Source organism: Aphelocoma coerulescens, chromosome 2, assembly GCF_041296385.1.
Source record: "Aphelocoma coerulescens isolate FSJ_1873_10779 chromosome 2, UR_Acoe_1.0, whole genome shotgun sequence".
Lineage (NCBI taxonomy): Eukaryota > Metazoa > Chordata > Aves > Passeriformes > Corvidae > Aphelocoma > Aphelocoma coerulescens.
The window spans coordinates 154259205-154283938 of NC_091015.1; the positions used below are offsets into that span (position 1 = coordinate 154259205).

Consider the following 24734-nt stretch of genomic DNA (forward strand, 5'->3'; position numbering starts at 1 on the left):
AAACAGTTTAACACCTGCTGCGGTTTGGTTCCCTTAGAGGATGCTTCACTGCTGACAAGGGCATCCCCCAAGTCTTGAGAAATAAGGGCAGTGAAAGGAGAATTCTTCCTCACCGTGTGCTGTGTCTGCTCCCTGTTGCACTGAAGAAAAATGGGAAGAGTTGGTCTAGATTCACATGCAAACCCAGCCCAACAGAGCAGAGCCCTTTGCTCAGGTACACCCTTCTTTGCTGCATTTAGGCAACCCCTGCACCCCGTGCAGCAAAACACTGCACAGACCCAGGGACTGCAGCTGGGGAAGGAGACCTGTGGGTGGGCAAAAAGCTCTGCCCACCTTCAGGTGCTGGAAACCACCCCAACGAGAATGGTCCAGACTGTCAGGTGAGAGTTGTTGCTAGCAAAAACCTCTGGGTTTTTTTCTCCTCCTGTTCATGACCTGGATCAAGCTTGACCTTGTTAAAATCAAACAAAATACTTTTAGTGTATAATAAAAATTCCATGTTTTAATACATTGCCATGCACAAATGAAGTCAAACAATGCAGAGTACAAAATTGTCAAATATACAAAATGATAAAGCAGATACCCAAAGCTTCCAGAGATCATGCCCAAAGATACCAAAAACTTGATATTGATTTTAATTTTATTGTTTAAAAGAACTCCTCCCTCCCACCCAGGCTTTATTTTTTGTTGCTTTTTGAAAACAGAAGGAAGTAAAGACTGAATATAAAACTGTAAGGTGGAATTAACAGTGATGGCCACTTTGTATACTAAAAATTAGATTGCATGATAATTTCTGTTTTGGGAAAAAAGCACTGCTCTGCAGCTGAACACCTTAGATGCCTGGGGGAATGCAGTGTACATCAAACAAAAAGGCACACTTTTGTCTCATGCCACCTCATTTGGCTCCATCATTAAAAAGTTCAGACACAGATGTACTGGGAGTAACAGTGTGTCAGTTTATAAGCATTAGAGTGCTGGCATATTCCTAGATTATCAACCAAGTTAACATTAAAAGGAGATCACTGGCTTAGAGTATTTCCTTAGTGAACATCAACCAGAACTGAGTCCAAAGGCAGCAGGACCAGACATGACTTGCTGGCTTCAGGTGATTGTTTTGACCATGACCATGGGCTTGCAGTCAGCCTTTCTGCATCCAGCTGTTCTCCATCAGGTGACCAGATCTCCCAGGACCTTGATCCCAGTCTCCCTCTCACTCCCTGCAGCTCATGTCCCTCATCAGTGGCCAATGCACCTGGCACAGCCTGGCACAGCCTGGCACAGCCTGCCATCTGGTTCTGTGCATGGGCTCCTTTCTGGGAGGCCACCTTTGGAGACAACTCAGGTGCAACTGCAATTCCAGCTGTCAGCTGCCTGCTTTCCTCAGGGTCATGTTCAAACAACTTTAAATTCAACTCCCCAAAATAGAGGAGCCCAAATTTAGAGCCCCCTTTGCTGGTTTATGGTGTGCAGAGCCAGGCAAGCATTCCTCCCATCTTACCCAGGCAGTGAAAAAGAAACAATAATGTCAAGGCAGGTCCAGGTAGCTGAAGTCCGTACAAGAAGCTGAAAGCAAAGCCCAGCACATCCCAAAGCACTGCCCTGCCACTTTCAGATTCTGCAGTAACTGTGAGAAATTTAAAAATACACCTCTTAGCCTTGCCAATTATCCCTTCAGCTTAGTGCAAAGCAAAGGAGTCCTCTCCTCAGAGCACGCAGCCTTTTTGGGGAAATGCTGGTCATTCCCATTGCCAGAGTATTGTCCAGTCCTGCCAGGTCATGTCTCCTGCTGCGGCTGCAAGAGCTGCTCAGCACAGACAGAACACTGGGCTCTGCTTGTGGGTTAGCCCAGCATGGCTCCATTCCTCCCCTTGGTCAGTGGTGTTGGATTCAGGGGAGAAGGATGAGATGTGGGTCTCATGCGGAGATGCTTTGCATAGGCTGGAAGCTCCTGTCCCTCTGTGCTTTTTCTACTGTCACCTAATCTCTTTTCTACCTTCCTCAGAAATGCAGAGAAGGAGCCTCTTACAAACAAAGGAAGCAGACAAAGTGCTAAAAGGACTCCAAACATTACTTTATCTATTTGGTCTTGAGACCAAAGCCTGGCTCAGTAAGGAAAACTTCTGCCTAGATGTAAAGCTGCCCTCTCAATATTGAAAAAAACCCAATCAACTGATCGAGTCCCCTAAGCATCTGATGGGACAATTTATGGGTTTTTTTCCTTCCCTGCACAGCTTCTTATTGCTTACATGCAGTTTTGCTGCAATACCAATCTCCCTGCTTTAAAAAAATATCCCTGTGTTTTGCTATTTAATTTGGTGACTTATGGTATTAAATAGATAAATTCAAGGCAAATGCTTAATAGAAGGAATGTGATTAGAGGTGTAACAACTGTAGAGGATGGTTTTTTCTGAGAAACTATTTAGACATATTTGGAATTAGTATCAGAAAGGAGCTTTTTGTTTCATTCTTAGACTGAGCCTGGTCTGAGCCTGAGCTGTGCTGTGATAAAGCTGTCAGTCCTACTCTTACGGCAGAAGCAGATGTTACGGTCACGTGCAAGTTCAGCTTCGTCCCTGCCCCAGCCAAGTTCAGCTGGCCTCAGCCATGCCTGTCACAGAACACTCCTCCAGAGCTGCAAGGTGCCCCAGCAGCATGAGGATACCCGTAAGTATCACACTCCAAAGCCAGGGACCCCTCAGAATTTGGCAGGCAGCATATACCAATGTGCTTTAAACCACAAATCTAGTCCAAACTAATTTTGCTAGGATTTCACACTGGATTAGAGCAAGAATCCCCAAAGATCTCTATCTTCATAGCTATGACCACAGCTAGTTCCTTCTTGTTTCAGCTCCTTGATGTTGATTCAATACCAATCTGCAGTAAGTATTGCTTTTATAGTTTCCCTTGTTTGTGTGAACTGTTTACTCTTTAGACCGTACATCCCAGTTTGTGCTTTTCCCACCACTTGATGAAGCACATGGAAGATGACTCCAATGGTTCACACTTGCCTTGCACCCTTTGACAGTGGTTTTGTGAAATCTGAATCAGATACCGAGTACTCCTCTGCTTATTTCCAAAGTACAACATTCAAACCAGCCAATGGTAACAGGACCCAATCTGGCAAAAACCCACTGCTGGGAGCAGCTGTCATTTCTCTGGGTAATCCCACTGATGTCATTTCACTTCCAGGGCTTTATTAACCAGCTCCAATGGGGCTCGTCATGAGAGCAGAAGTTTGCTGTCTTTGAAGCAAGGAACTTGTGTACCGTGCTCAGCTGCACAGCGATACAATCGCCCTCTCCATCAGCACTGCAGCTTCTCTGCCAGTTGTTGCAGGCAGGAAAATCTGCTTCTTGCCAGCAAGATGCTACCTCCTTAAGAGGCAAACACACAGCTGTTATTCCTTGCTTTGACTACACATCCACATGGCCCCATCATTTGCATACAGCATTTTGTCCCATGCTGCTATCAGTGAAAGGCTACAGACTCTTGGTACGTCCAAGGGTTTTGTTGTCCTTTCTTGTCCATTTCTCTTCCCTTAATTATGTGCAGCAGAACCTTACAACTGTGAGCAGACCTACTGATGCTCATACCAAATGCACAGCTTTCCACAGAAGCTGTTCAAATTAATACCATTTTGTGGGGGAAAAAAAGGATATAGATTGCCCTGCCTTCCTGTAATATCGGAAACTTCAGGATATTTTTAATTCAGAAGTTTACATCTGATGATCTAGTCTAATCCTTGCATAACACATGCCTAGTAACTTCATCCAGTGACTGCTGCCCCGGGCCTGGATTTCAGTTTGAGGTAGAGCTTATTGACTTAGAAAAATACTCTGCATACATTTAAAGACTTAATGTGAAGGAGAACATGCCAAGTAACTAAGTAAGTTGTCTCCATGGGTAATCATCCTCCCTGTTGAGTATTTGCACTTAATTCTTAGCCTGAAATCGGTTTCCAACCAGTAGAGCACATCATTCCCTTTTCTTCTAAACAGAAGAGCTACCTGCCTTCAAACAGCACTTCCCTGCCCAGATAGAAGAGTGTGATTGCAGATGGAGATCAAGTCACCTCTTCAAATTGCCTCTGATAGATTAATAGCTTAAGCTTCATTAGTCTGACATTATAATTAGACCTGTTTTCCTGCCCTTGAATGACACTGGGAACTATTGAAAATAATCTTTCCAAGTTGTCGATACCCTTTTTGAAAGACTGACAGTGACCAAACAAACTGGAATGGCATCAGTACTGCCAGGTCCTACATCCCAGCTGGCAAGAGCATCTCTGGGGCTGATGCTGAACGGATAATTTATGACTCTGTATTATTGCAGACATATTCCCCATGCTTCTAATTTGGATTTGCTGCCATCTCTCCTGGATTTTTAACTTTTCTGTCCTCCAGGTTATTCTTCACCACTGACCTACTCAGATCATTATTTATTCCCCCCGTTTTTGTCATCTCTGGCTGTTGCCAACAGTAATTTTCTCTTTCTCTGGGGGGGGGTATATTGAAAATAGAGCATGCCTTGTGAGGAGCTAATCAGAAATAGTCTCACTGAGAATAATTCATATTTACAGCTATTTTTTGTGATCTAGCCTGTAATCAGTTTTAATCCACTTAATATAGGCAATACCGATTTTGCATTGTGCTATTTTGTTCTTTATCAGATTCAAATGCTCTATAGGAGGCTAAGTATAGTATGCTAGCAGAGCTTCTTTTCTCAACAATCCTTTGATATCACAAAAATAATAGCAAGTTTATTTGTCATGATACAGTTTTATAAAAATCATTTGGAGGGATTTATCAATTTTTAATAGCTCTAATGATTATACCATATAAACTTTTCCATGATTTTGCCTAAGACTGATAGGAAGCTAATGAGCCTATAGTTTTCTGGATCAAACAACTCCTTCTTTGGAATTATTGTGGGTTTGGTGTAATTTGGAGCTTCCTTTATGCTTTCTGGTTCTGAGGAGTCCTAGGCAAGTTTTTCCTTCACTTTTGGATTCAGTTAATGGTTCTACAAATTTAAAATTATGTTTGGATAGTTACTGCTTAATATTACTTGTAATTACTGATGGAGTAGGAGGACTTACATTTTAATGTGTAATCTGACTCTCTCCTTGCACTGCTATCAAATACAAAACAAGACTATTTGTTGGGTTTCCAATGCAGTGTGAGCAATCTCTGTGCTGGGCCTGTCTAACATCACACTTAGCTTTGCCATGACAGTATTTATTAGGATATATGTAAAGTCTTTGGTGTAACCTAACCTATTTGCTACTGACTTCCCATGCATTTTTGGCTTCCTTCATTAAGCATCTACTTTTCTTACTTGCTGATTTATCCTCATGAGCCTGCCTAATCACCCATACATTATGTTGGTAGGTTTTTTTGCACTCCAGATTACTTTTCTGAATTTTACTATAGGAGGTTGCAGGTAATGCTGGTAATATTTTCCCCTCACCCATCAATTTTAATTATACCAAAGGACCTTCTCTTTTTAAATTAAAATCTTATTGACAGCCTATATATACCAGGGTCAATTGCAGTCCTGCAGCAGAGCTGTTCAAGGAGATTCTGATGGCAGAGATGGTAACTCTTGAAGGGGACCAGTGTGAAAGATACAGGGTTTTACTTTGCTTTATTTTGAATAATGCAGATCTTTTGGCTTCATGGCAGGTGGAGGGACGTTCATTTTAGTCATGACACAAAACCCCACCTCGATGCTGGCTCCCTGGCTGGCACTAATCAACACATCTCTGGAGACTGCAATAGAGTAGTGCCAATGTAAGTCTGCTGGGATCTGGCATGAGGTCTTCTGAAAATTCATGGCAAACCCAGAATTTTGTAATTCTTAATGGTTTCATTTCCTCAATGACATTTGTGCTGCCCATAAAAGCAAAACCAAAGAGGTCAAAGAGCTTTTTCAAACTCCCCTCCTGGAAGGCTGCCTTTCCCTCAATAGAATAAACAGTGGGTGTTCAGGCACAGAAAGCTACACAGATGGAAAAAAAATGAGGAACGAAACAGTGCAAAGGATGCTCTCAGCTGCAGAGTGCTCTGTGGGGTGAGCAATTCCTTCAGGTTTCTAGTGAAGGACTTCTCATGGTGTGAAGCACTTGGAATGGCTGAGTTTCTGACAGGGATTCTGAGTGGAGTTTAATGCTGCAACGTGGACACAGAGAAACCAGGTGAGCGTGGCGGCAGGGGGAGGCTCCAGGGTGGGAGGAAGGCTGCAGGTCTGCACAGGGAACAGGGTCCTGGTCACAACCCTGCCTCGTCTCAGAGATAGTAACTGGTGATCAGTGTAACAGCAGCATGGCCTTTATGAATTTATCTATCTCCACAGGCTGATAATGGCTGCTTTATGAAAATAGCATTAGTCTTCCACTCTTTTACACTGAACTAATGGCTCTGAGCATATTTCAATTCACTTCCTTTGCCGGAATAACTTATTTGCTCCCTTTCATGTTGACTTGGTCTTTGGCACTCTCGACATAAATGATTTATTGACTAGAGATAAAGCATTCTTTCCCCTGAACTGTTCCTGCGACCCAGGCAAAAGCGGATATGTCTGCTATTAATAAGGTGTTCGGCATAAAAAATGCAATAGACTTGATTGTCTGCACTCAACAGCCTTTCCGAGAACACAGTACCTGCCCCCATTCATAACAACAAAAATCCCTCCCACATGTTTATTTATATTAAAAAATTTTCAGGAGAATACGCTGGGATCCAGATAGTTGTTCAGGAGATGTAGAACAATTTCATAAATATCCCTGAGGAAGCATGGCCTACTTTGGGAGAATAACAGTGATTAAAAAAACCCAAACACAATGAATAGTTAAATACAAGCCAAAAAGTACAGTTATTTCCTTATGGCTCTGGCAGACAGTTACACACGTGAGAAGTGTCACGGGGCTCGGGGGAGCTATGCTTGCAGTGATCCACATGCATAGGCTGGCTGCAGGATGGAGACCTACACCAGCTTCAAGGGAGGTTTGTCCGGTAGGCACCTACAGCAGACTTCTCTTGGAGTCTGGCTACTCAAGGGTCTGGACTTGATTTTCACATTTCTCAGGGCCTATAACACTGCTTTTCTAGGTCACCATAGCTAAAATCCTGGGAAGCTTTTAAAACAAACTGTTTTAACAGGAGAAGTGCACACATCTAAATTCATGCCCATATACTGGAAGATGTTCAAAACTAACATTGATACAAAAAAAGCTTCTAGTGGCTCTCTGCCTAATGCAACTTCTTCTCACACACCCTTTTAAGATAACACTCTCTGATAAACTCTTCTTTTATAATTCAAATTATTCTGGATTTTTTCACCGGGTAGTAAAATAAGAGAACTCATATTGTAGAAGTATAGCATTCTCCTTTTAATTTAACATATCAATCAAAGTATTTTGTTTTTCATTGCTTTACCAACATGAAATTGATGTCAATTGTCAGAATGCACTTTTAAAACCTGTAGCAGAAAGAGCTGTAAAATTTGCTGAAGCTTACAGTGGACCTGTGCCATGCACATGGCCAGCTCTATTGGTATCAGATTCCAACCTGCAGCCCTACGAAAAGCTCTAAAAAGTGCAAATGTTGCAATTGGCAAAAATCCTTATGTTTTAAGGAGAATTTTTACACCAATTAATTTGAGATTAGGGAGCAGGATTTTCAGAAAGAGAATGTAGGAGCTTACTGCTCTGTAATTCTTGGGAGCTCCATTTGAGAATCCATTGAAAGACCCAAACCATTAAAAATCACTAGCAACTTCTGAAAATCTTGGTCACCAGTAAAAATAATTTGCTTTTGGACTGAATACTACAGAAGTATCCACTATGCTGAATCTGAGATGGGTGGAAATCTGAAACCTAAGCCCATAACCATCTGAAAAAAATTAAACCCTGAAGATAATTATCTGTTTGTTGTACAGGCACCCTCAGTGGTTGACCTTCCATTCTCTAGCAATGAACTGTACAATAGTTTTTAAGAATTATAACACAGGAGCTTCCTCCAGAAAGGTGCCTTTGACTTACTTTAGCTGCACGTTCTCTCCACTGCTGCATCTTCACACAGCATTGTCTCACCCAGAGTTTGGAATAAATGCTAACAGCAACTCTACAGTACCTGTTTATCAGGTTGGAGAGAGTGACAGTCTTTAAGTACACAAAAAGCTACCTTTGATTTTGAAGAAAGAAGGAACAACAGAGGTAAGCCCCCTCAGTATGTTGATGACATCAGTTCATTATAAAGAGTGTGCCAGAAGGTCCTGATGTAAGGGACAGACACTAATTCCACTGAGTCCCCATCGAAGAAACAGTACCACAGCCAGCTGTGATACAACCAGTGATGAGGTCAGCCATTCAGAGACTGAACAAAAAACAACGTTCAGATTGAATGCAACAGTCTTGAGCCTGCTACAGTATATTGAAAGGCTTATTGGAACCATTTGCTTATTTCCAGTTCCTACCAAAATACTGTTTTGAGTAGAAAGCGGAAAAAGTTAATGAAGAAATCTGCTGTCTCCAAAGGGAGTGTCTCGCTCCTCAGAAGTACAGTCTTACACTTTACCTTTTTAGAGAGTTTGGTTTGGACTACAATTTCCCAGCCCTGCCCAAAACATAAGTGGTGGCCAGCATAAAGAACCTGAATTCTTCCAGTTTATTGTGGTTTTATTGCAGACCAAACCCAGGGTCACACACACATCTGAGAAAGGCTCTCTCCCTTGCCTCTCCCTCGCTGAGTTAGAAAACACACTGGCACACCAGAAACGAGAACCGTTGATATTTGGTGGGTGAGAGGGAGAGCAGACACAGTGTCCTACAGCTCATTCAACCTACCCTGTTCTTGGCTACCTCTGTGACAGCTGTTCTTGAAGTCACATAAAAGAAGTCACATCTCTGCCACGTGCAAATCTATCTACACAACCTACTGTGAATCAGTGAAGGGATGCTAGTACTGGGCTTCAGTTTGGATGCAGTCTCAGCACAAACACTGAAACATATCCTCAGTATTTTAAAAAAAGACCATTATATATATATGGACTGTGCTAGTTCTGTGAGAAAAGCACATATGAAGTGCTGATATTGTTTAACAGAATGCCATTAGACTGCAAAACTAACACATACAAGACGTTTACATTCCTATCAGGGTGTAATATTGTGAACATATCCACTGAGATTGGACAATTGTTATAAGTTTTTCCTAAAACATCATGCCATCTGCATACATAATAAAAGAATCCAGTAGTTGCCATGCTAAAACAGGACTTCTAGTGAAGGGCATAGACAGTCCCCTAAAGGGAACTCAGAAGTTATGCACAGTGATGAAGACTGGAAGAAATTTTCCAGCTAAAGGTCTGTCAATGACCATTTTCAACAAATTAGCACTGGATGTTTTGCACCACATATTTACTCCACAGCAAACCAGGTCTCCCCTGTATCAGCTGAGTCGGCTGATTTTACTTCAAGTTTGTCTTCAATCCTCCACAGCCATCTTCTGGCAGTGCCATTTATTGTGGTTTTTTTCATGAAGGAAAGTTCACTTTCATATCAAGTGGCAGGACAGCAGCTTTAGAGGCTGGAAATGTTTATGGAGAGCTCTCCGCTGGGGCTGTAAGAAACAAAACAGAAATCCAAAACCAGACTGTGAGTATAGCACACAGCAAAGGAATTATCATGCATTTAACTAAAATTTAAAAAGTCAGGTTTGAGCTTAGTAAATGTACTCCTAGAATATATAGTGGGACCCTCGTACTTTTTTTAATCAACTTTACTCACCAACCAAAAAACTCAGCGCTTAATCAATTCCTTAGATAAATATAAAGTGCAGACCAGCAATCATTTGCATGATTTAACAAATCCTACTTGAATTTTATTGCCTCATGTGAAAGCACTGCTTATTCTTCCTGTAGTCTGAGTCCCAGAGAGCAGGGCTCTTCTGTTTGGTTGGATTTGCATTAACTACTGAAGGCTTGATAGCCAAAGGCTGGAAAGGCTCTGCCAAATGCCCAAGTAGTATTTGATGTTCCTGCACCCTTTCTGCTGGTGAAGATCGTAAGAACTGGCTACTGGTGCACAGAAAATATGAAAACAGCTCACCCATATCCTTCCCCCCTTCAGACCCCATAAAATAATGAGGAGGCTGCAGAGTTTCTCTTTTCCCTGCTAAGCAGTACAGCACACTCAGTGTTGGTGGCTGCTATTCTGTGCCTGAAAGCCCTTGCAGAGGTGTACAGTCATCACAACATGAAGAAAGAGAATGTGGAGGTTACTTGTAACTTCTCCTCCACTTCAGCCAAACGTTTCTTTGAGAAGCACAGCAAAAGGACAAGAGGCAATGGACACAAGAAGCAACAAGAGATATTCCAGTCAGATGCAAGGAAAAAAGTCATCTGAGTGAGGGTGGTCACATCTTGGACCAAGTTGCCTGGTCAGGCACCTACAGCAATATCTGCAACTCAACCAGATGAGTCTCCGGACAGCCTGATTAGGCCTTGCTTTGAGAATAGTTTACTGGAACCATCTCCTGAAGCCTCTTCCAACCTAAATATTTTTTAGCTTGTACATTTTCTGATGGGGATTTGTGCTCCTTGTTCTGCCTTTCTGAACAGGAGACAAGTGCCTGTGCAGAACTGCTCGTGCTGAAGCACATTCAGTTGTTAATTCAGTGTGTAGCACACAAATGCTTGTAAACCCATCAGAGGCTCAGGCTTCTGGGGCTGAGGAGCCATGCAGAGACAAGTTCACCATGTTATTTCATGGAATGATAGAATCATTTAGGTTGGAAAAGACCTTTATGATCATTGAGTCCAAGCGTTAACCCAGCACTGCCAAGGCCACCACTAAAAGGTTTTGGGATGCAGCTTTGTTTATCACACAGCCTTCACCCGTCACCAGTTTTACAGACCAGATCTCTGACCAGGGCAGTACTGGGATGGGACTCATCAGAATGGACTTTGCACCCTTTCCAGCTGATATCCTGCTTCTTTCATGAATGCATGTATCTGTATGTGCGGGAAGAGCTGGATTGTTGGGGTTTTGGGGCCAGATTCCTAATTGTGAAGTTAACAGGATACTGATTCTGCTGCCAAGCCAGCATTCACATCAGCTGAAACTCAGGCTGACAGTGGATTTCTGTGGGGTGTGGGCTGACTGCCTCTGCCAAGCTGTCACTTTGCCCGTATTTGCCTCTCCCAACCGCAAACTTTTGTAGCAATGGACATGAAGGTCTGACTGAGCAGAGAAAGGATGGGATGATAAATCAGTAAGTATTGCACAAGACTAAAAAACCACCCACTCCCTGCCATGACCACTTGACCCCGAGTACAAATATGCCTTACGAAACAGAGGAACAGTAAAAACCATTTTCCTTAATTATTTCCCTCCTATGTGGGCATATATACCAGATTATGGTGCTACTCTTGATTTCTGTTTTTATAGCTGCTTTGCTTTTATCCTCCAGGTTCTCTAGGGCAATGTTCCAAACACCACCTACTGTCATCTACTACACGAGATACCCACATCAGTAGTGGCCTGAGAAAGATGCACATTTGGGACCCAGCAACCGGTTTCACTCCATGGAAGAACATACAGGAAAGGCTTTGGTCTAGACAGACAGCTGGTCTAGACAGATAACTGACTGCATCCCCCAAGACACAAAAGAAAGCAGTGGTGACATCAAGCAATTTTGAAGACAAAGGGCAAATATATGGGGAGATTTTAAACTTGGAGAGCAGTAAACATGTACTTAATCTCAAAAGTGTTTGATTTCAGGTGAACTAGAGGATGTCTCCCATCTGTGTAGCATCAACAGAGCAGGCCTGTCCCACAAAGGAGAAACAGGACTTTCTTTGAGCTCATCTGCTGCAAAGAAGGGAAAATTTGAAAAGCTCTCTCAAGCAATGGAAAATACCTTGCCTAGCCACAGAGTTGGGGGGCTAAAATAAAATGGGTACACTGGCTAATTATATCAGCTCAGGCCTCAGGACTGCACTTATGCTGAAATTCCCCAATCATCCCCATTGTCTCAGTCATTAGCTTGTACTTGTATTTAAGTTTGAAATGAGCCAGCTGGCCCTTCAGACAGAAACCCATGAATGAGGAGAAATGGAACTGATCCCAACCTGAGCTCCATCCACACTGCAGAGGGAGCACAACCACTTTGAGCCATACAGGGCACATTGCAGAGGTGTCTGGATACAACTAGCAACACTGAGCAAGGGGACAGCAGTAGTTCTGTCAAGCTCTGCATTTAGAGCAAGCAAACTGAGGATTTAGTGGTCATCTAGCCTGTTCTGTTCTCACTTTGTCCTTTGAGGACAGGGTTTTAGAAGCACCTATTCTTCCTCATTACCTGCATAATTTTTCATGCCCAGCTAGAGGCTCCTCTAAGGACCCTGGTTTTGTAACAGTACATATCCAGTGTTTTCTGAAAGTAAAGATCTTTGTAAAAGGTATCACAAATGAGCAGTTGTCTTTGAAAACCTTTCCTGAGACAGTAAGCTCTTGAAACAAAGACAGCCTTTTGCAGGGGGTGTGTATGCTAACCAAAACAACAATGAACAGATCTAATCTCACATGCCATTTTCAAGAAGCTGATGTAGAAAGACAACTATAATTTCAAAGCTGGAGATGTATTTCAGTTGTTGAGTATCTGTGCTGTGTGATTTTTGTCTAACTGAGAAAGGGACATATTTTACCTTCATTTTAAACACATGTTAACTCAACCTAGAGGTATTACCTATTTGTCACAATTCTGTAATTGAGGGATTCTGATAAAGAAAACAAGCATCTATTATCTTTACTAGGTTTACTCTCCTGGAACTAATTTTATACTGTATTTCTAAAATCAGCACATTTCAAACAGAATTATAATGAAAAATGCCTACTTCCAACTATCCATGTACCATCTGTTCCTTGGAGTCTGTGAAAAACTGCATTCAGCTATATTCAGTAATATTTTTCCTGTGTTAGAAAGGCCACAGGTATCTCACTTCACACATCTCATGTCACTTGAGACATTATAATATGCTGTACATTATTGCAAACTTGTTGCATCTTGCTATTAACTAATTAGAGTTCATGTAACTGTTGAATGATTGGGGTTGGGAAAAACCTTAAATATCATCTGGTTCCAACTCTCCTGCGTGGGCAGGGAACTTTCCACTAGACCAGGTTACTCAGAGCCCCATCCACCGTGGCCTTGGCCACTGCCAGGGATGGGGCATCCACAGCTTCTCCGGGCAACCTGTGCCAGTGCCTCACCACCCTCACAGTACAGAACATCTCCCGAATATCTGATCTAAACCTGCTCTTTTCAGTTTAAGGCTCCTTGTCCTGTCACACCATTGTGAAAAGTCTCTCTCTAGCCTCATTGTAGCCCCCTTTAAGGTACTGGAAGGTGTTATAAGGTCTCCCTGGAGCCTCCTCTTTTCCAGGCTGAGCAGACCCAGCTCAGCCTGTCTTCATGGGAAGGTGTTTCAGCCCCATCATCAACTTAGTGGTTCTCCTCTGGACTCATTCCAACAGGTCCATTCTTTCTTGTACTGGGGACTCCACAACTGGACACTGTACTCCAGATGGTGTGTGTATCCAGCTCTGGGGTCCCCAACAGATACCACTACCTTTGAAGAATTTTGGACACTGATAAAAGAAAATGCCTGGCAGCCCATTCATAGATTTACCCTTTTCTTTATTGTTCATTGAATTATTATTAACACTGAGGTGTGAGAGAATGAGGTGTCTCTGTAAGGCTCATGAAGTTCATGTAAAAACAAAGTACCTTCTTGGGGAGCTGCTGATCCCAGTCAGTCACTGTGGTGGAAGGAGGATTGGCAGGGGCTGGGAAGTGCTGCCATGGGGCAGTCTTGGCAGGGACAGGAACCATTCACCTCAGTACTTTTCAAATGAAGTTGTACCAGCATTTGGTTTCACTCTATCACAAAGCCATCCCACTCCTGCTCTGGGTGGAAAACAGCACTGGTTCTTTTAACCTGTACATAGATGCAGCTATTGCTGCATATCTTCACTACGTAACAGGTCACTGATAACCAGAGTCAACAATGCCAGAGATGTGAGGTTACCGCAAACAATTGCATGTGTGGAGCCAGCTGGAGCCAGCACGGAGGAGGTGGCAAAGCACCGCCCCCGCAGTCAGCCCCATCCACCCATTGACCCCTCCTCTCATCGGAGCACAGCACAGGCTGCAAGTCAAGCCTCAGGGCTGCACAGAGACATTGCCACAGCCCAGCAGCCTGTGTTAAACAGTGACACATAAATCTATGGGCTGAATGCAACACCCAGCAGCCGAGAGAACACAGAGATGTGGATGCTTTTTGATAAAGCTGCCAATTTCGTTTTGATTCCCAACCAATCATGTCTTGGTCTGACTTGTCTGATTTTCCCCTCATTACTAAGAACTGGTACCTGATACAGTATTGAAGGTAATTTAATGGTGTTTGTCAAATGCAGTTGTCAATATGGTGGAAAAATACCAAGGGGGAAATGAAGGAAGTCTCTTCTTACTTCGATTTTTTTATTTTGTTGCCAAGGAGGAAACCAAGATTTTGGTTTTGGAGTAGCTTGACAGAAAAGGTAGGTCTATGAGCACAACACCTAGAGCATCTAACACAGTAATCCTAATCCCAAGTACTTAATATTCTTTAATGAGTCCATGAAAAATAACTATAAAAGCCAAAAATATGTAGAATTAAATGTTGTTTTCCCTTCACACCTACTTTTTTAGGGGACAGGTAGGACATATTTGTCATGAACTATAAAACCCAACCATGAAACAAGACATTTTTTGTTGAAATGGTCAGGGACATTGATGTACCATCACAAGATTCCAAGAGCAGAGTCTTTAAAACAACAAGCAGCTGACACATTAATTGCTCTTTCTGCAAGGATAAATTCAAGGTTTCTTTTTCTACTTCTGGACAACTTGCTCCCATAAGCAGGTACTCTTAATCCTCCTGGATAGAGTTTTAATATCTGTTGATACCATCACCATAAATACGCTCCTGAATAAATATTCCCGCATGAGATCTAGGGAAGAGGATGACGTTACACGCAATAAACTCCTTGGTGTTATTTATGTATTGCTGTGCTGCTCTCTAAGTGTCCCAGGCCCAGACAAGAGCTTTGAGGGGCAGCTGGAACACAGCGTGGCACAGCCTGCTCGGGCACAGCGCTGGGCAGGCGCTGTGTGGAGGACACGATCAGCCCCAGCAGGTACGGGGGTATGTGGGATCCTGGCTCATCCCAGATGTGCTGTCCGGATCAATGGCACATCTCACCTCAAGGAAGGCTTCAGGGTGGCATCCAAAGGCAGTTTAGACAGGATGCTCAGAGCTTCAAGACAGATGATGAACATTCAACAAGGTCAGGCAAATCCCATCCTCTATGTTCTGCCTCAAGAGATACCTCCCTTCTTGCCTGCAATGCTGGGCTCTCCAGCCTGCATCAGGCAATTTTGAGATGAAACATTTCTGGGAGAATGGATGTTGTGGCAGATGCTCTCAGCAGGTAACCTTCCGAAAAGACAATTAGTCAGAGGTTATTGCAGCTGCTGTGTGGAACACAGTTGGTTCACACAGAATGGGTTGAAAATGTAGTTGTCCAAAATGTGTTTTGCTAAGCTATTCAAAGCCCTCAAATAATCAGATTAGCCAAGAGTGTCTTCAGGAGTCACACACAGCCCCAGCTTCCTTACCAAATATAATCTCTCAGCAACTTTACTATTAAACAAAATGAGGACACGTATTGATTCTGTGTACAGATGATTTATGCAGGAATTTTGGTTCTTTGCCCTTTCCATCAAAAATCAGAGTTCTTGGTGGACAACCCTCTAACGGGCTTGAGCTCACACTCTAGCCTTGTTCTGAAAAATATCTTAAAAGCCCTTTACATCTTCTGAACTTGATTTTACAGTGTAATCTGAAAACCTCGGGACAAAAATCTGTCCCAAGAGATTATGTCCTTTTTATGCTCATGCCTAACTAACTTGTGAAATTTCCCAAGCTAGAAGTTTGGTTCAAAAATCAGGAAAAATCCTAGGAGACACTCTTTCTTCTTGCAAAGTGGTTCATTAATCTCAACTCAAGATGCTTCATACATCCCACCACCCACCTGCTGCTGCAAACATTCAAAGAAAACAGAAAAACACTTGCATTCAACAGATTATGATGCTATTCTTGAACTAACAAACAGTTAAAATATTTTGAAAAAAGCACATGCAACTACTTCCTTAATGCTTATGGGTTCTTTAAAAGAATTCTCTTGATCTACTGCACACCTACCTATCACTGTGAACAGTGAACTGGCTGTCCTGCAGCATTCTGCTCAAGAAATGCAAATTGTAGCAAGCAAAGGTTTAAAGGAATGTGATGCTAAGGTGTCTGATAGTCTCATCTGGTGCTGTCTGAAACTGAAAATGCATATGAGATTGCTGACTTTATGCTTTATCATGCGTCTCTCTCACTGCCTGCTTGTAATCAGTTCTTGGTCTCCCAAGCTCTTGTGGGGTGCTCTGCAGGAAATGAAAAAGGTTGTCACAGACGAATGGCATTCCCCACACTGTGGCTCTGTACAGCCATTTGCACTGCATTGTGAGCCTTTGCATATCTATTGCTTTCACCTCGAGAGACAGGATTTTAAAATGAAGCTCCAGGAACTGCACAAACTGAGTGAACTCAAAGAAGACATAGCCTTTAGTGGTATCTTCAGCATGCACAGAAGGTGCTTAACCACAGAGTCCCTGGTGGTTTGGTGGCTGCTCTGATCACAACCTGGAACTTGTATCGGCATTTCTTCTGCAGATTCTGCAGGACACTTTCAAGCCTACCCCACTCAGAAGCGTGCACAGCAGCATTTGGGAATTATTCTGTGCATTATCAGTTCTCCTGCACCCCACATTATATCATCCTATTACTTGCTTTAGGATCCACAATGAAATATGCATTAAATTAAGAAACATAGTCAAATGAAACTAAAGACTTCACTGGAAAAATCAAAGTATTATGGCAAAAGGGTTAGGAAACTCTCTGGAGCTACAACTCCCTCACTGGTTATGCAGAGCTTATGCAGGATTAATAGGTGGAACAAACTATCCACCTTTAGGGAGATATTCACTGTGAGATTCCCTGAAATGAAAATTTCCATTCTGTGATGAACCAAGCGAAAAGGGAAATTATACCTACTAACACCACCTAAAAGACTGCACACATGCACACACACATTTACCACACAACAAAACAAAAATGCATCATGAAGCCTACAAAACCAGTCCCCACCCCTTAGTTAGCTGAAAAAGCAACTCTCTTTAGTTTTTTGCAGGAATGAATCAATATATACCCTTTATCTGTATGACACGTTGTGTTATCACTGTTTTCTCCAGGACTCTTGCACTGCTCTGAGAACCAACCAGACAGAATGCAGACAAAGAGCATTTTGGTACCATTTGCTACTTGCTTTATTCTTGCAGTTCAGCATGTGCCCCACCACCTCATTTAATGCACAATGTCCAACCTCTATCTGGAAAAAATTATTGCTATTCTCATGGACACAGTGTCTAAACATGTCACCAAAAAAGGCCTTAATTTCAAAATACCTTAGTGAGAATACATGGCCTTGTTTTACAGTTCCTAGTTAAGGACAGAGTTACAAGGCTGCACTGGTGCTGCCTGTCCAGCTCCTGTCTCCAGCAAGAAGTGCTTCCAGCTGTCAGAGCCATGTGGGGCTCCTGAGGAAAGGGGATTTGAGGAAGCTTCTGGAATATATACTCCAGAATGCCAATGATGCCTTCTCCTAATCCGGCCCAAAGTCTGATTTTTTCTCAGAATTGTACTTTACTGATTGTCATCTGAAAGTGAAATTGCTGGACCATCAATGTTACAAGCCAGCATGGCCCTCCACAGCCACTGGGTTGTACAGGAAAAAAGCAGCCACTATTTTAGCTTCATCAATCTGTTTGTGACCAAGTCTTCCCAGGCAGCGTCAGAAAGGTCTACAGAACAATTAGCATGTTGCATACACCACTACTGTTTTAAAAATAAAATCAGATAGAAGGCCCCTGCTCTCATTCTCCCAGCTGCAAGACCAAGTTCAGGGAGAGAGCTGCAGTGAGGCCAGGTCCCATCTGAGGCAGGGATCCTCCTGCACCCCACAACAGACGCTGTGTCGAGGCAGCAGGGAGGGCTCGCCCTCTGCACATCGCGCTTCATGTCTCTGTCTAAACAGCTGGAAAGTGAACCACAGTGATCAAAATGAGTTACCACATTTGAAGAGTCCCCTAGGTGATTACTAAGACTGTATCTGCCTGTATGCCCAAAGGAGAGACCCTAAATACCAGTAATGCTGCTTTGGCAGAAGTCCTTGATAAACAAAGGATGGGCAGTTTGCATCAAAGAAGTTCTTAAGTCATGCATGAATTCTAAGCACTGAAATTATGTGGGCCACATAATTTGACCACAGAGCCAAGCAAAGAAGTCAGTCATGAAAACCTGACATGTATGAAACAAAGAAAACCAGTATTCAGAATGCATGAACTATTCAGTCATTCAGGGTTGTGGGGAGTTCCTGCTCAGCACAGAGATTCTTTGATTGGTTGCAAATTGTGCTTTACTCTGATTTGCCTGTTTCGTATCATTTTAATTTGGAAGCTATCCAAAGCATCTGCATATTTTTCTGTCTCTTTTTGAATCCTGCACATGTTCCTGAAAAGACGATTGCACAGAAATGTATACAAATGGTGACAGACCACACTATGCTGTGGAGGTGATGCTGTGTGCGGTTGCTGCCATCCCAAGCAAAATGCCGTGTAATCTCTCCCTCTGCCCAAACCAAGTGGTATCAACCACGTCCTGCGAGACAGTTTACAGGACCTGCCAGAATTCTCCACATTGCCCTGTCTGCCTCCAAATCCAGTTTTTCTTCCCAAGGAAGCCCAGGCCCAGGAGGATGATGCACTCCCCATCCTCACCCTCACATGCCATTGTCACTGGCCAGGCTGGGCATCCAGCACCCAGGGCTGGGACACGCTCTCAGGTGCTGTAGCAGAGACATACCCAGTGTAAATCCAGGACAGGACCAACGTATTTGGTGGTAGAAAATAATTCAATACCAGGTAGAAATTGACCTTTAAAAGTTAGATGGAGGGGCACTGCTACGCTTTAAGGAGAAGGGTTTGGGGCTAAATGTCATATTTGGGAGAAAGACTTTGATTCATCATTCAGATTCTTTCCTTGCAGAACATACCAGTATGGACTGATGGATGCAAGAAAGTGAAATATGCATCAGAGCAGCATCTCAGTGGTTAAGGCAAAGGTCTCATCTGCCATATCACAGATCACTAGACTTCCCTTCACTGTCTAGTTAAATAAATACATAATTGTTCTGCACAAACTGGAACAGCATTAAAAAAAAGACATACAGCATATCTCTTTCCCACCCGGAAGCTTGTCTTTAAGGTTAGAGATATAAATAAATAAACCTTGTATGGATTTCTGAGATTATTCACTTTAACTTCTGCAGATAGCCTGATTAAATCCAGCTGGGTATTTCCACACATAATTGCAGACTGGAACCCCAGATAAATACAAATCACAGACAGAAGTGGGATGGGAGAATCCATCCCTGCCTGTGCTGAGCTATGAGAAGTAATTTGCTGTGCAGAGCACGAGCTCACTTGGCTCTGAAGTTTGTGAGGTGGCTGAACAGACAAACTCATTCCACCCATCCTAGACAGGCAACCAGCCTACACTGTTATCTGGGCTTCTTCCAGAAGCAGTGGAGAAAGACAGGGCCCTTCGAAGAGTGACCCACCTACCTACTTGTCATATTAGATAAATGATTCCTTGGCAGCTCCTCTCTTCTCTGATTACCAAGAAAGCTGAATGATGAGCTCAGAGTAGTTATCCACCAATTAAATGGCAAACAAGAGGTGACAGGAATTGCAACTTCATGCTTAATTTGATTGTTACAATTTCCAATTAGCATGTGAAATGTAGGTACCACAATGTTCAGGATTAGCATGTTTAATGCTTACATTTCTACTGATATCAAGAATGATACAGATTCCAGTGAGGGATAACAGCCCTAAATTCCTTTGAGGCCTTGGATACTGGAATTTGACAAGGAAATTACACACCAAATAATCTTCTTAAAAATTCATACACATAACTGAGATAATGAGATGTTTCCTGCAAAAAACCCACAAAGTTTTGTAGAGGAATTATTTACTCAGCACTATTGGTATAATTTTGTAGCTGGATAATTTATTGTGCCTATGCTGCCAAATTGTTTCTATTTGCCACTTATTTCTTTTCATTTCCACTTGCAATATATGAACAAATGGAAAGAAATTCACATAGGTAAGTAAAATTTGAGTAAACAAAAAAAAATGGCTTGTTCGTTATTAAACACCTTTCATATTTTAGCTGTGGTAGGAAATTAGGTTGGTAAGAACTTGTAACTGGAAAACTTCTACCATTTTATCTCAAGCCAAACAGTTTATCACAATTCATGTGCAGACAAACTTTTGTGCCTCCAAAGTCAGGGAAAAATATGTAATGGGATGTGGTAGCTCTCTCTCAGTGCCAGAACAGTAAGCATCCCAATTAAATTTTTGCTTCAAGGAAGGAAGAAAGGAAGGAAGGATTTCTGCCACTGGAGCATAAAACAGATTTGGGCTAGAAAGAAGATGGACAAGATATTCAAAAACCCCCAAGTAATTTGCACACCAAAGTCTCATTAAAGTCAACAAGACTTTGATTTCAAAGTTACTTGTGAAAATTTTCTCTGATGATACCTACAAGTCTTTCAACATTTATCTCAAACAAGTGCTGACATATCATTCAAAAGCACATCTGGGGTAGCAACAAGTTTTGGTAACCCCTCAAGACATTTCTAATGCCTCACCCACAAGAGACACAAAACTTCTGGCATGTCCATATGTCTGGAATTTTTAGTCTGCATCATGCATTTGTCTGTTTAGGGTAATTAAGGGCATGCCTCTGTGAACACAGTACTGCAAGGGAACGGGCGTCTGGATTTGCAGCAGAACAGATGCTCTGCTGTAACCGCCCATGTGCCCTTGCTCTGTGGTAAACACAGGGCAGCGCTGTGTACTGCCAGGGAAGAGGAGCAAGTTACACATGCTCAGCATTCACACTCCATCTTCCAGTGGCCTCCCTGTCACCTGGCTCAGGTAGCTATGCTGTCAGATTTGTCTCACAAGCCCGGCCACTGTCACACACTGCCCAAGAATAAACACAGCCAGATCATCTTTTGCTAAGCCATTTTTTAACTTGTTCTCCATCACCTCCAACACACCCTTCAAGGATTTTGTATTTGGTGCTCATCCCCACTTAGGCTGCACCAGGCTGGGTGCATCATGAAGAAGTAGATGCTGGCACAGGTTGGCTAAGAGGTTAGCTGGGAGGATCCATGCCCTAGATTCCTGAAGAGACAGTATTTAAACATTGCACACATAAAATGGCTAAATGGATATAAAAAGGAAGCTATGATTGCAGAGACTGCAAAACTGAACAGCAACCTTATCAGAAAAGCAGTGTGAGATGCTCAGGAATAGCCAGTTGGTTTGCCCTACTAATGAAGGGTTTTTTTCTGGAAAAGTCTCAGATTTCAGGATTCTGGAGTTTGGCCCTGAAGGGTATGGGAACTGGGAGAGCTGTAAATGTGTTAAATATAAACTTCTTAATGACACTATCATTCAGCTTCTACTTTCCATTCTGAGATTACAAAGAGAAATGATCTCACCTCACTAGGGCATAACTACAACATGCTGCTGCAGCTCAGGTCTCCCTGTACTTTCCAGTTTTTTCTGGTTAGAGAATCTCACGAGATTACTGTATCTGTGGCCTTAATGGAGCATCCTGGAGACGTCTCTGTGATCATTGGGAACCGCCTGCCAACAAGAACTTTTGCCTAACCTCTGGGCCCAGATTCCAGATGAAAAATTCATTCTAATGTCTCAGGAAATTACATCTTCTGACATAGATGAAAGGTATTTCTTCATTGCATACAACTATTGTTCATTGCAATTATACAGACCAGGCCACGCCAATAAGCACTTCTAAATCCACTGCTACAAATCCACCCCAGATTTCAATCTGGCAGATACTAATGCCTTTACATAGAAAGAAAAGAAAGAAAGAAAGAAAGAAAAAAACTTCTAAAAAAGCCTTTTTGCTTCTGATTCAGTTGCAAGAATTTCACCAGGAGATAACCTGTGAAATCACCAGTAAAAAGGTAAGACTTCTGAATCTGGTATATAAAAAAGGTGATCCAATAGCTACCCTTCTCACCTAGAAAACAGGTTTTTATGTCTGTTCTAGCTTCTTATGCTAAACAACATGTTTTATACAATACCAAGACTGGGAATATCCCTACCTATGCAAATTCCTCATGGCATTTTGGGGTCTCTGCTGTTAAGACTGTGCACATTCAGTGCTCCTTGAAGGCACCTAATGGGAGTGTCATGGTTTAGCATAGTTTGGGTTTTTAGTTTAAGAGGGCTCCATCAGCCACGGAAGTGATTCTTCTGCAAAGAGGTTCTTACAGCTTCCTCTAGACCCGACAGAACCAATCAACCAGCTAGTTTGAATAGTGGCAACTTTCTAAAGCCACTTAAGCTTGACACGCCTCTGTGATCCACATTTAAGAACGAATAAAGCCCGGGAAAGCTCTCTTGCTTTCGGACAGGTAACTTGGGGCCGCGGTGCGACCCCGCAGGGCCAGGCCGGGCCCTGCTCCGCGCGGCTCAGATCTCAACCTCTTCTGCTCGCTGGACACCCGGCGCAGCCCCCTCAGTGCGGGCCGGGCCGGGCCGGGCCGGGCCGGGCCGGGCGGGAGACAGCCACCCCGGAGCCGTGCGGCCCTGCAGCCGGGCGGCCCTGCAGCCGGGCGGCCCTGCAGCCGTGCGGGCGGCCCTGCAGCCGTGCGGCCCTGCTCCATCCGCGGGCTTGCCCCGTGCGGGCGGCCCTGCTCCATCCGCGGGCCTGCCCCGTGCGGGCGGCCCTGCTCCATCCGCGGGCCTGCCCCGTGCGGGCGGCCCTGCTCCATCCGCGGGCCTGCCCCGTGCGGGCGGCCCCGCCCCGTGCGGGCAGCCCCGCGGCCAGGCCAGGCCAGGCCAGCCCCCCACCCAGTGCGGCCGAAACTCATCTGAGGCCGCTGCCCGGCAGAGATCATGTGACCAACAGTGAGAGGCGAATTCCAGCTGCAGGGCCCGGGTGAGATGAACCCTTTTAGTGCTATAAAATTCCTCCAGAGCAAATGAAGCCTGCAGACATCAATCCTCTCACAAGTCAGAGAAAGAGGGAAGGTAAGGGCACGTGAAGAAAACACCATAAAGACACCAAAGTCAGTGAAGAAGGAAGAGCTGAAACCGTGAGGGAGGAGAAAGAGGAGGTGCTTCAAACTTAGAGGCTGAAATTCTGTTGTAAAGCTATGGTGATGGACTATGATACATCAGAGTACACATTGTAATTTCATGAAAGCATGGGGGGGTGGAGCATTCAAATTGCAATTGTAAAAGTTGCAAAAGTACCTGTGCTGAAATAAGACAATGTTGAAGTAGGTGTGATTTGATGAGAAGCTTGAACAGAGAGAGATAAAAGTGAGGAAGACCCTTACTCCCAGGGAAGAAGAAGACCTCTGTTCCTAGAGATGAAGATGCTCCCAGAGATGGGTGAAGAGAACCTTTGCTTCTGAACAGCTCATCCTTAAAATGGTACCCCATTAGCAAAGATTGGACGACCCTTGAAAACAGTTGTGGGGAAAGCTGTGAGTCAAGGGAAGGGACTTTCACATGTGAGCAGAAAACCAACCTGGGCAGCTGTCTTGCTGTGACATTAAAGCCATGAGAGAACTGTTTCTTGTGGAGATGTCTCCATAGCATAAGCAAGAGAGACTCCTCTCCCTAAGTGAACTGAAAAAGATTATTATAGAGGTAGTAAACTGACTGAAAATCTCAAGGGTTGTCTTTTTATGTTGTCAGTGGGAGAAGGGAGAAAGGTGGGGGGAAGAGAAGTGTTCTGAACGTTTAGTCTGACTCTCACTTTTTTTCTTTCTTTTAGTTCTGTTAATAAACTTCTTTATATTCTTTTAAGTTTTGTGCCTGTTTTTATTCTCCTAATTCTTATTTCACAGAAGAAATTAAGTAAGTAATGGATATTTTGAACCAAACCATTACAGGGAGTCATTCTGTTCACTGCTAAACCAGCTTTCTTCTTGCACCTTCAAGCAACAGAAAGAGATTTGCCTTCTGCCTGTGGGCTGAAGACCATGGCTGTGCTTCCAGCATGTACACAATACTGGGAGCACAGTTCCGTGTGATGAATCACTCAGTGGTGGAGACGGTTCTTCAGTCTTTCCTCCCCTTCCTCCACTGCCCTGCTGCTGGCCCAACGCTGCTGCACAGTACAAGGGACCTGTGAAATAAGCCCATCAGAAAAGCTAGAGCAAAGCTTTAAAGCAATTCATTTCCCAGATCTGCCTCAGAGCTCCACCACGGCTGCAGCGGTCCTGGCAGGGAGCACAAGGAATGGCGGCAGGCAGCAGCAGAAGCCCCTTCAGCCAGTTCCGAAATTTGAGTGTTTGTAACATGGAGTCCTGGCTTGTGTCTCCCCAAATGCTGACTACGGTCTCTCAAAGAACACAGATGTTTAACTAGATTTAGAAAGGTAATACAGAATGAAGCCAGCAGGCT

At 43.5% G+C, this 24734-nt stretch overlaps 1 protein-coding gene across 2 annotated transcripts in view; it reads right to left on the minus strand.

The window, feature by feature from the left end:
* Positions 1-482: 482 nt before the first annotated feature.
* The window catches only part of SAMD12 (sterile alpha motif domain containing 12), a 187332-nt gene continuing 163080 nt past the window's right edge, over positions 483-24734 (minus strand). For both annotated transcript variants that reach the window (XM_069005374.1, XM_069005373.1), the window contains exon 5: positions 483-9617. In XM_069005374.1, coding sequence (XP_068861475.1) covers positions 9595-9617 — 23 coding nt within the window. In that variant the 3' untranslated portion in view covers positions 483-9594. The remainder of the gene's footprint in view (positions 9618-24734) is intronic.